Source organism: Silurus aristotelis (genome assembly GCF_946808225.1).
Source record: "Silurus aristotelis genome assembly, chromosome: 10".
In the NCBI taxonomy this organism is placed as follows: Eukaryota; Metazoa; Chordata; class Actinopteri; order Siluriformes; family Siluridae; genus Silurus; species Silurus aristotelis.
Genome location: NC_139583.1, coordinates 9128520 through 9141676, shown reverse-complemented (window position 1 = coordinate 9141676; position 13157 = coordinate 9128520). Strand labels below are relative to the sequence as shown.

General features: G+C 40.3%; 2 protein-coding genes across 5 annotated transcripts in view; one reads left to right on the top strand and one right to left on the bottom strand.

Moving 5' to 3' along the window:
• LOC310731884 (uncharacterized protein) overlaps nt 1-13157 on the top strand; it is a 421718-nt gene that overhangs the window by 185983 nt on the left and 222578 nt on the right. The window lies entirely within an intron of this gene.
• The window catches only part of hipk2 (homeodomain interacting protein kinase 2), a 92622-nt gene that overhangs the window by 62111 nt on the left and 17354 nt on the right, over nt 1-13157 (bottom strand). For all 4 annotated transcript variants that reach the window (XM_083551884.1, XM_083551883.1, XM_083551882.1 and 1 more), the window contains exon 2: nt 5133-6282. In XM_083551884.1, coding sequence (XP_083408010.1) covers nt 5133-6282 — 1150 coding nt within the window. The remainder of the gene's footprint in view (nt 1-5132; nt 6283-13157) is intronic.

Sequence of the window (13157 nt, the reverse complement as noted above, 5' to 3'; positions counted from 1 at the left end):
AACCACCAACACATCTTGCTTATCCTCATATTACAGCAGCACAGTTTACTGCCACAGCCAGCATTAGCATTTTGATTGATTGAAGACAATAAATAGATCCCTGTATAGAAACCCCCTGGTTACTAGTCAAAGTCATTAGTGCCATGTTATTCATAAGGCAGCAAAGTCACAAGCAAACAATTCATCTTTGAGCTGAAATTCAGCCGGTGCTATGGAAAAGGTACGGGACATGCCTTCTCCCCTTCCTATATTAAGACTCTGACGTCTACAGGGTACTGACTGACATGCTAAGAGGCCATGTTGTCTCTTCCTCTGTGACCTCCGACTGCCATGACTCATACTCCCGAACTGAGCAGGACCCTGTATGGCTGCTGAGAAATAATGACAGCAGGGGGAAGAAGAGACAGTGTTAAGAGACAGAGAGAGTACAGACATGCTAGAGTAATCAGCTTCCCTCATTCCAACCACAGCCATGTAAATGTTGCAACATGGCTGATGGCAGCAATTTCACATAAGCCCCAAACTTTAATCAGAGCATGCAGTGCACTTAAAGCCTGCTTTTTTTCAATTACAGTGAAAAGGGGTAAGGAGGCTTAACTGGGACATGGCAATAATCCTCTTTTATTTGGTCCTGGGTAATGCAACTAGCTTTAACTGTTACATCATTAGCAAGTGGACATGGTTGTGATGAAAAAAGGAGTTTAGCTGATGTAACCTGAGCAAACAAGACTCTACCATGGAGTCCTAATATGGCATTATAAATTCAACATGGTATTCATTAACACGTTCACTCTCCAGTAACAGATTTATCCTCATGGAGTCATCGTGGATCTGGAGTCTATCCTGGGAACATTACGCAGGAGGTGGGAACACACCCTAGATGAGACACTTGTCCACTACACGGCACTATTCACACACACTCACAGACACACATTTGCACCTAAGGGCAATGCAGAGTAGCCAAACCACCTACCAGCATGTTTTTGGTGAGAGGTGAGAGCAAACCAGAGAGTGCTCGAAAGACATTGTATAAAATGTGAAACACCACATAGACAGTAAACTGAGCTCAGGTTTGAATCAAGAAATCTCAAAGCTGTGCCACCATGACGATTATGGTATTACAAGCTAACTCAAGACATACTTTGTGTAATTGCTATGTCATATGCCACAGCCTAAAGTTGCCAAATCACACAGGCAGAGATGCAGCATACCATATGTGCGCAAATGCACACTTTGATTATTATTGCTCAGTTTTCTTGTGTCAATATACCCTAGATGAAAAATCCATATTTGAAATGTAGCTACAGCCTCCTGATGTAAGCTCTTAAATCCAATACAGCGCAAACGCTCATGTCCAATAGATCAAATTCCATCAGAACAGACAGGCTGAGAACTCGCAGTAAGTAGAACCTGTAAAGATATGAAGATCAGCTGATTGAGTCTGAGCTGCCAGTGCCAGCAGTCATTTACACAGAGCTTTTACAGTTAGTGGGGATCAGCAAGAGTAGGAAAGAAATTTAAAACTCAGAAGTGCTCTGTCTTACACAATCACTTTTACAGCTGACAGCACATCTTAAAAAATATATACATTTGTGTGTAGTGTATATGCAAACAGGGGACTTGTCATATCAAAGTATCAAAGGCAATGTTAATTGCCCAAAGGATTTAAAAGCAAGGGCAGAAAAAATGACAAGTGCATGAAATATAAGAAAAGCATGAATGACTATCTCTTTATGTAACAGTTCTTATTAAAATAATTTATTTTTTTCTACCAACAGCAACATTTACTCGTCAGAATGTATGAATGAGTTGCAAAAGCTTTGGTTATCCACATAATTACCCCACCGTCCCCTCCTCCCTACATTTTGCTGATTATGTACCATTTACAAACCAATATAAGTTTATAAGCCTGAAACAGACTGAAAGAAAAGGAATGCTGGTTTCCTCTCCAGAGAGGATTTTTTTTTCTTTCTTTCTTGTGGTCGTTTCTGTGCCAAATCAGCAGGAAGACTCACTGACTATCTGTTCTCAAATCTGATCCGAGATAGGAAATCAGTCATGTATTCTCAAGGAGCTTCAACAGTGGCAGCAATTTATCACAGTATTTGCAGCAGTTTCTTCCAAAGACCTAGCCTTTATGTTGCTCAGCCACCTGAGCACTTACAATGCGAGAGAGAGACAGAGAGAGAGAGAGAGAGAGAGAGAGAGAGAGAGAGAGAGAGAGAGAGAGAGAGAGAGAGAGAGAGAGAAAGACCCCATTTTAGCTGAATAAGACCTCTATTAAACAGACTGTATGTGCCAGGAACAGTGTGATCTTTCCCTGAGGAGGTGAAACCAGTAGGAGGCTGCTCCACGTGGGTCACTGCTGGAGCTGAAGAGCAGTGTGCGAGTAGATGAACATGCATATGTGCATGCAGTTCTTAGAAGAGGCAAAAGCCCATGTATCTCTGGGAGGGGTTAACATAGATTACTGTTTGAGTGAGATCTGATCTCATTCTCTGATTGTATCTCTTCTCTCTTTGAGCTTCAATATTGACAGACTATATCAAATTGTAAATCCTTGGAAAAACAGACAGACCCAAGGCTGGTAAGTGGTAACTAATAAAAGTCTGCTCAGTGTCAGATGTGTTTTGCCTCTTCATCTCTGCCAAGAAGAAATTAAGGGGATCATCCTTTCTGTGCACTCCCACACAGGACAAGACTCACGGCTGTTGGTAATTACACTTCACAGCCCACTCTTTGCACATAACTGACCTTGTTCACCCACGTCTCGCTATAACGCAACACATGCCTGCATGCCCAATATCATGATATACAGAGAGGTCCATAAGTAAGAATGTTTTGGCTCAGTACTCTGGCACATTACATTTTAAATGTCATGACTACACACTTAAAATACACACTGTCAGTTTTAATTTAAGCATTTGCACTAGGGGTGTAATCCAGTCTGAAGCAAACTGTATACTATGTCTAGTCCCCTTCTCAACTACTCCACTTCAATGTAACAGTCGTTTTTTTTGCGTGAATAGCAATATACTCTGCTGCAGGCATAAACCATGATGTCTTCTTTTACACTGTACAGCAAACGAAAAACTCTCGCACTCTATAATTATCACATAAATAATTTAAAAAAACATTTTTTATGGTAATTTATACATTTATTCATCATGAGTAAAAATGATCAGGGTAGAGGCAGACCCTGTAGCCTATCTGAAGTACACATACAGCTAAATAGATGATCCAACTGCAAGCATGTTTTTGGGAGGTAGAAGGAAACCAGAGAAACCAGACGAAACTCACATGGACATAGGGAGAACTCAAAAAGTACATGAGCTTAAGATCTAAAACCCCAGAGCTGTGAGAAAGTGACAGTGCCCTGTGCACCAGCCTGTTATACCAGTTGGTAATTTATTAGTATCTATATTCACAGACATTCCCATTTTCAAATCAAATTATTTTGATAATTTCTCTGTATGTTTCATAATTTCTACATGTCTGGCAGTTAATGCATAACCAAATACAAAAAAAAAAAAAGAAATCCCTAATATAATTTCAAACTCTAAGTTATCTGATCAAACTTGCCCAATCAAGTTGTGCTTTCAATAAGTTTTATCATGTTTTGTTCTCCCTATCATGTTTAACCTGAATTCAATACAGCACACATTCTATCTTCCTGTTCAATGGATATATGCATTACTGAAATCAATATATGCAGGTAGGTCAGGATTTGTGGGCTTCAGCTTGTTAAAAGAAACAATCCTTTTCATGTATAAAAGCATCTCCTTTTTAAAATGACCAAAAGTAATTAAGCTAATGACTGCTTGTTTTTTTCATAACCATCAATGTCCTTATCATTACTTCATGCAGAAGAGCGCACTGATTCAAAATAACAACAACAAGAAAAACTGTGTCACTGAGCAATTATTTATAGACTGCATTGTATCTGTACAGATGACAAAACTCCACTGCACACAAACTTACTGCAATATAATTTAACAGCTAATATGCCATTAATATATTATTTTGTGCAAATGTTAGGGATAAGAATATCAAGGTATCTACCTGAAAAATCTCAATTAAATGAGGACAGAACCTTGAATTTAATGCTCATCTGCACTGACCCACTTTCTTTAATGGCTCAGATTTTTACGCATATACATCCTCCAACATAGTGCTTGTTGTAAAGTTCCATATTTCTACAGTCAAGCTTAAAAATGTTCCAGCTGTTCTTTTTCATTACTCAGTTCCACGCACATTTTCCAACAAGACGTTTACCGTGTTAGGATTCTGACCTTATTAACATTAATTAGTAACACTGGCCCTTGCAACCTCAAAGCAACACCTCAGAAAACAAGATGCACATCTGGTGGCACTCAAACTGCCCCCCCTCTATAGTTTTACTGCACGGTCATGTAACTTTCACACACTGAGCGTATGAGCCGAAGTGAATCACGCAGACCCCAACAATGCAGGCTTCTGTTTTAACAGGCCTGACTCCTGATGAAATCTTCACCTATTCATTAAAACCCAAACACAGCTCTATCTAAATGAAAACTAAGAGTTAAAAAAAGTACGCTTTCAGGCGAGTCATCTGTTTCTAATGTTGGTGCTCTGGTGTGGATTACAGCAAGGCATTACTGCAGAACTCGGTCTGACCCCATATCCTACACCCCTGGGGAAACAATTTACAATGACATTAGGGTCAGGTGAAGGAAGGGGCATGTGCCTAAATGCAACAAGGCTTTTCATTGCCCAATTTCTCTAAACTAGTTTTTCTAAAATATCTTAAACATACAAAATCAAAGATAGGTCAAATATGAACAGCATGCCACTGACAAAAGTACATGTTTAGCATATATTTCAGATCTATTCATTTTTTACCATGCTGTAAATAACAAACCAAACGGTCTTTCAAATTAGCAAGCCAGACGACTTGCTTGTTTAAGCACATTAAACAAATAAGGAACTGAATTTTCAGCAAGCTTGTATGTTTTTTGCTCTCTCATAGCCTACACAAATGACCCTATTACACTATCAAAAAGGCATCTGAATCAATAACACACAAAAGAGTTTGGGGCAGAAATGTAAAAATCTAGTAAGAGATGCTGAATATAAACCATAAAATGTCTTACCTGTAGTATCTGGATTGAAGGTAAGTGGAGCACACAGCTTTAGACACATGACTGGCAGAGCCAAAGTCAATGACTTTTACTCTGTAGGGTTGCCGCGAAGGATCCACCAGCATGATGTTTTCCGGCTTCAGGTCGGCATGGATCAGACCCAGACTCTTTAGCTTCATCAGCGCTGTAGCCACCTGTTGCAGAATGGGCCGGATGTACTTGAGGGGCAGCGGGCTGAACTTGTTCTGCTTGAGGAAGTCGTACAGGTTCTGCTCCAACATCTCAAAGACCAGGCACGTGTGGTTCTTGTGCTGGAAGCACTCGTATGCCCGCACAAAGTTGAAGTCGTCAGCGCTCTCTGTGCTAAGGCGTGCCAGGATGCTGACCTCAATCTGGCCCTGGCGCGCATATGAGGGGTGATTCTTCAGAATCTTGATGGCCACAATCTCACTGGTGCCACGCTTCCAGCACTTTACCACCTGCCCGAAAGTGCCTCGACCTAAAAACTCCAGCACCTCATATGTGTTGGTCATGGAGCACAGAACCTCGTGTTGCAGTAGCTGATAGTCGCCCTCGCTGTTAGCGCCACTGGTCTTGGATGTGGCGGTTGTAGAGGCCGTGGCCACGGTGCCCGTCGGGCCGCTTTGCCCATTGTTCTGGAGCATCGGCGCTGCTGGAGGCTGCTGCAGCTCCTCCACCACGTGTACGCTGTTCCCGCTGCCGTTGTTGTTGTCTAGCTCTTCACTCTTGCGTTTAAGCCCACATCGCTGGTACGTATCCAGCAAGCTCACAGTGCTGCGGCGCGTCAGGTTGTGCCCTCCGCTGCCACTGCCACTACTGCTGCCTGTGCTCCCCAAAAGCTGACCGGCCACCCCAGACGTGCTGCTTGCAGAGGCAACTACAATGTGGCCAGAGCTGGCAGGGAAGAGCAGAGCCTGCTCGTATGGCAGGGAGGAGTTGGAGACCTGGAGCGACGCGGCGTTGAGGCCCACTGGGGCAGCAGACACGCTCTGCTTGCTGTTCTGACCGTAGACCTTGCTGTGTGTGCCGTACCCTGTCATATCCCAGTTGCAACTTTGCTCCACCTTCAGTTTCTTCACGCTAAAGAAGGCACTTGACTGGAGAGTGTGGGGGGAAAAGACTTGCACTTGCGAGGCCATACCTGCAGAACAACAGATGGAATAGGGGGAGATACCAGAGTGAATATGAGCCTTGCTTGAAGCTTTAATGTAAGCTATAAATGAAAGCTTTACATGCCACGACAAGCCAGTATAAGAGGCGTGATGCAAATTTATCACATAGACTCTTTGCCTTTCCTATTTTTGTTCATGACTTGCCAATTTTAAGATTAGACGCTAACGGTACTGCAAGTGCTTCAGGGCAGCATCTGGTCAAGAATACCTCAAGATGAGTTTAAATCAAATGAACAGACCTTTGACAAAGTAAATCACTGAATGTGCAGTAGCTGTCTGGTAGTTGATCTTAATCTGCTATTGTTGGATTTGTGCAAGAAATATTAAGAAAAAGATGAATCTACTGTTTTTAAAGAAAACTAAATTAACAGACAAATGGTAAACTGTTCTAAAATGTTATTTTTTTCGCATAGAACAAAACACAAAATAATGATTTATGTGTGCTATTGATATATATATATAAAGGAAATTACATTTCTATGCCGCTCCCATAGGGAGTTCTGCAAACAGCCAGATGTTCCATCATGTCAGGTCTTATCAAATCCACGGCTTCCGAAAGAAGCGAGAGTCTAAAAAACGATTGCAATTTCCTCTCAAAGGACGACCATTTGGCCTTTGCATGTGATGCACTGTACTATTTACTTAAGGGGCAAACACACAGCTTTTATACACATATCAAGAAAAACAATTGCAGAACTTTTGAACTGTATCTTCACCTCAAATCCTAAAAAAACACACAACAAAAACAGAACACTGGAGCTCCTGGGAACTCTCGGCTTCAGAATAAGCAGCGCTTCTCTAAGCAAACAACAGCCCAAATATAGCCCTCTCAAACTGTGCTGTTTGTAGCACTAAAATAATGATTGTAGCGCAAGCAGGATAACACAAAAGGGGATGCAGCACTGCTTTACTTACAGATTCGCCAAATGTGGACCAAATTAGTGATCTGACAAATCAAAGGTACCTCCTGCGGACACTGTGAGTCATGCACACTACTCTCACACACCTGGAGAAACAGCTAACTGACACAGGAGCCTGCAGTACACAGACGAAACACACACATACACACACACAGCAGGAAGAATTCATATTGCATTAGGCAGCCTTTTTTCCCTTTTTCTGTCTTCTTGTGCCAGCAAGTCTCAATTATGCTAATCTATTACCTGCATGAATTGAATTAATTCACATTTCTGTGAGATGAATATACAAGTGATGCTCTAAAGCCTGCTCCCTTGTCTCCTGTAACTATAAACTATTCCGCATCACTGCTGATTCTGTGGCATAAAGACATGCTGATGAATTAAACACACAAATGAGTGGTAGATTGTGTCCTGATTTTGACACGTTAACTTTATATTACACATTATACATTCGTAAAAATAAAAAAAAAGGGTAAAATGTGTTGAAGTTTCAAATATAAGGTGATAATGGCATTTTTTCTGATTCCAATGCAACACACTGAGCAAAATTCAGCCATTCAAAAGATATTTTAAACAATAAGCATTCCATATAATGGCTGGCCATGAAAAGAACCCCTTTACCACGGTGGCTTACACAAGGAATCTCATTTGGTTGTAGGAATTCCTGGATCCAAGGACATTCCCAGAGCAGGAAACAGAGGGAGGATGCTTAGCTGGGTCACTTTGTCATTATTATGCATTTCTGAATTGTGCTGATAGTTACAGTTTCAAAACCAGCCTCCCGTTCGGGCACTCCCCCCCATGCTTTTATCGCACATTTCATCGCCTCCTCTGCTTGTTCCTGCAGATGAGCGGTGTCAGTTCTGACAGGCTCACCGACACTACAGTTCCCTGCTCTTATCCTAAATGCCTGAGGATATTTCTGTTGCTTTTAAACTTGCAGTTAACACTCTATGCTTCTGCCTATATAGGAACTAAGATCAACATTAGCATGCTGATGAAGCAAGTGAAGAAGCACCTCTGCCGGAGCTATTAGGAGCATGGCCCTATATTAATCCCACAAACCACTGGGCTAGATGTCACTCATTGGATTATGTTTTTCTCTTACAGGACTATTCTAAAAATAAATCAGACATGATTGGTCGTGCTGAGCAGCTATGAGTACATCCCTGTGTGTTAGAAAGCCAGGCTGTGGGATAGTAAATATACAAAGACTATAGGCCAAGCATGTTATTTAAGCGGACCCAACCAAGTACCGGTAAATATACTCCAACAGATCAAAACAAAACTGACTGCAATTCTATGACTCTACTCTTTTCTAAACTAAACATGAACGAACACGGTTTCTGTTCCAGATCCTCTGTTGCGGCTTATCCAATAGCATTTACAGAAATTATTTAGCTGCAGGCAACTCGTTTGGGGAAAAAAATTAATTTTGAGGATAAAAGCAATCTTTTTAGACAACTGGACAGAGAAGTATGCTCTTGTTCTGCACTTCAACTCCAAAACAGATGTCTTCTCTGTTCATGAAGATTTATTGCGAAAATAGTAAGGTGAGGCACTTGTTGCGTTTGTCTTATTTACAGCCACAACCAAATCAACAATAGTTAACCATTAAAAGATACAACATTCACCCATGCTAGTTTCTCATCAGGACTTTTGTAAATGATTAATTTAAGATCACTGGACTTTTTAGAAGTTTTCAAGGTAAACACCCTTGTTGTAGCTATTTAAAGAAAACATCAATGAAATTTGCACTGAACAGCCTGGCAATCCGGTCCTCAAGGCACATCACTTACATTACCAACATTTAAGAAAACGAGCCTAGATTCATAGACCCGGTTCCCCACTTTTTCACTGCTGCAATTACTGATTGTTTAACATGCTTTGCTAAGCAAAAAATCTATAAATGCTATATTCGGTCCACAATACCAATCCAGAGAAAAGCACAAGAGTTCATGTCCTCTCTTGACTCTGGGAGTGCACATTTAAGACTTGCTTGTTACTCGAACTTAGCCTGTGAAAAAAACGCTGATAAGCCATTTCAAGTACACATTGAGAGTTCACATAGCAAGAATCTTATCTCTTAATAGCATGCATCCGCAACAATGCATTCAGTCCCATTTGACTTCAGTCTCTCAACAGTTAGTTATTCATAAGTGTTTATGGTTTGGACTAAGACCATGTGCCCTCTGTTGTTTCCGGGCTCATTTTCAGAGCCTGCATTGTATAACAAGTTTAAAACACAGCCAGTAAAGTTTATATGATTTTTTTAAACTCCGTAGCAGGTATAAATCTGTTATGGTCCATTGTTTAAGAACACTGGAATGCGGGCATTTATCATACCTGACAAGAAATGCACTGTTTTAAGGCACTGCCTCAGAGCATATTAAAGGACTGTTTTCCGGCTCTTTCCTAATGAAATAGTAACGGTGGTGATTTTGAGTTAAGTTATTTTTCTGTCAAGGATTAGATAATCTGTCTTTTTGTCGATGGGCAGAGGATGAAAAAGACGATGTAGGACAGGAGAAGTAGAAAACAGCATAGGGCTTTATTTATGCTTGGTCTTTATGAGGCTCCATTATTGGCTCCTGTGACAAACTGAAGATAAACAAGCCTATAAAAAGAGCTATGACAAACTATAAGTCATTTGAATCAATCTGGCCTTGGTTTTCTAAAAGTACAGCGATTTTCATTACTTTACAATAATTCTCTCATCTTTATACTCGAAAACCTCCAAGAAACAAACTAAAATCCCTGCACAGGTTTTTATGCCGCTCTCTTAAGAATATCCAGACAGCTGCAAAGCCAGACTATGATTTCGTAGGATATTCAGAAGCAGGTTATATAATAGCAGCTCTTCGTTACATATATGTTGCAGTACAGACGTCGAAAGGGTGACCATAGGATGAAAAGCTTGCTAAAGAAAAAGGGACAGAAAGAAAAGTCACACGTTTGGATGCATGCACTGAGGAAGATCAACCCGGGAAGAAAAATCGCTGGTTAATAAACTCCCTGCGGTTCAGAATGATGGACACCGTACTGTACTGAGTAAAGGAAAGACACTTCACAAAAGAGCTGTCTTTTTCTCTGTGGTCATCTCTTTTCTTAAGAATAGCTTTTCTCTGAATAATCTCCTCTGTTTTCTCTTGCTGGGTGCTCAACCTCATGAATCGATGAATTTTTTTAATCTTCAACCACATAAAAGGAGAACCCCAGAGGAAACTTTTTTTAAGGAAACTGCTTGTTAGTTAACAATAAGAAAACTGGTGGACCCAGCAAAGTATTTCAAATCAAATGAAATCAAATGTGCATTTGATAAAATACTCTAGATGAACTAAAGAAAATTGGTTCTATTGCAGCTTTGGTAACCAGCTCCTCAGTTGCAGTTTTTCTAGTCACATGAGTTTGTATTTATTTAACAGAATCTATTAAACTAAAAAAGAAGAGTGTTTTTACAGACTGTCAGAAAAAAATAATTTGCCATGTCTGGTCCGATTAGCAAGCAGATGGCATGGCATTAAAAACAATGCAACAACAAAAGATAAATGGATGAAGAATGTGTTTACTGTGTTTATGTGTTCATATGTGTTCATTATAAATTCCATAGTACTAGGACATAAAAGAACATAGTGAACACAAGACCTAAAACAATGACCAAATCAAAGCATTGTGTTTATAGCCTTTAAGTAATCATTAATGGTGAAACATTAAAAGTTAACTCATCACCATTCATCTCAAAATATTTGTAGGGAATAATTTATGTATCTAGACCAGAGGTGTCCCAATTTCTTTTTTAAGGGGCAAAAATAAAACTTAACTGAGGGTCGTGGGTGCAAAGTAATTGTTGCACAAAAGTAAATGTTATCGCTGCCATATTTTGAGAAAGCTGAAGTTCAATAATGAAAAATGTTGTATTGGAAATATAGGTTTGTGTCAATGGCACTTTTTGTATTTTTCCACTTTTTGATCCACTTCTCATATTTGGCATGGTAAGCCAAATCATAAAGCTACCACGGGCCAACCTTGACAGGCCATTTATGATCTAGACATTAAAAAAATTTTTTTGTTAAATACCCCTAAATAGTGTCTTTTTATTAGTATTCTTAAACAGTGGCCTTTTTCATCCTCAAGACTCACTTTTATTTACTATTCCACTCACCATTCACTTAAAATCCAGCGCACTCTCCTCAACCTTCCTTTCATGCCATCCTGCACATTCGTCACCTCTTCACCACTGTGCCCTTGCGCTTTTGTTCTTGCCTCTCCTCTCGTCTCTCTTTTTCTATATCAATGACCCCTCTCACCTCGCTCCACTCTCCGGCGCCCCACACCATATCCACTACCCCCTCCTCCCTTTTCTCATCAAATGAAACACTATAATTCCTGGGAGAACAGAAGCAGGGAATGTCTGCTCTTTGTCTCTGCCCATAAGAGCGCACATCTCTCGTCTTTGTGCAGCCAACAGACAGAGATTACACAAAGAAAGATTTAAGAGAGACTTACTGGGCTGCCCTGTTTGAGTGCTGACCTTTGTCCTTGTCCTTATCCAGGAGGCTGGTATTGACCTTAGATTTAATCATATTTAAAGATCACATACCAGAATATTTTAGACTCTATCTCCAAACTCCAACTGCACGAACATGATCCATGAATTCGTTAAGGCCTAGCTGTTAATGATATGTGGCCTTTATCTGATTGTGCTATCTGAACTGAAAGAGAACGAGCAAGCCTGGGCAGCTGTGGCTGAAGAAGCAAAAGCCACTGACATGTGTTTCACTGGCCCCTGAGAAAGGAAAACAAACACGGCACTGTCACACGGAGCAGTGCCCTCAGCACAGCCTGTTACTGAGGCTTTTATCAGTCCTGTGTGTGAGTGTGTGTAAGAAAGGGAGTGCAACTGACTTTCAGACATAGATGGTAGAGAATGTGAGAGTACGCACGTATGTGGGTCCACCATGACAAATTTTCCATAACTCAGGGACTTCCATGCTTGAGCAATCCTGATGAGCAGTTGCTGACTGAGCTCGAGGTGTGTATGGTCTCTTTTTTATAAATCCCGCTCCGGAAGGAATTCTAAACAATAGTAATTACGACCTGAAAAAGTTGCATCGATCCTGCCTGCTCGGTGCAGCGTTTGCACCTGTCCGTGATGTTTGTTCTATTTGTAATAATACAAACAAATTAATCACGTACACCACTATGGCTATGACCAGTATAAAGAGGTTACTCATAAATGAATAAAAGCTGCAGACGCTCTCAGGTTAATGATTGTGTGCATTTCTTTGTTTGGCTTTATATCTGACCGCCTTTCTTTAAAAAAAAAAAAGCAACATTATGTTGGGTCACACCTGATCTCACTCTCTTACAACACATCTGCTATATACCTATATATAGATATCTAAGCTATTTCCATATATGCTACTTCCAGGCAAATAAAATGAACCAAAATGGCAAAATATGGAACTTTCAGTGATCTTAACAATAAATCCCTGGTCAACAAGTAAACGAAACAAATAATTACATAAAATTATTATGGGATAGCATGTCCCTCTGATTTTTATTTCAATGTTTAAGTCTTGTAGAAGGCTGAAAATATGCGGGACCAGATTAAGTGCTAAATTTTTCGTCAAGTATTTTAAACGATATCATGAAGAAGACGATTCTTGTATAATTAAAGAACACGATGGAAGTGAATTTCCCTGATTCTAGCTTTTTTTTCCACAAACAGTTCACTGCTGCAAAAGTAAAGATGCAACTGTTGGCAAAAGAGATATCAGGGGAGCATTTCTTTCATTCTTGCTCATTTCCTGACAAATGATTTGTTGCTGAAAAACTCAAAAGCTATAAATTGTGCCATTTTGGCCATTTTTCAGCATTGGGTGCTTTTCCCCTGCTTTCAGAACAAACAGAAACAGAAAAAT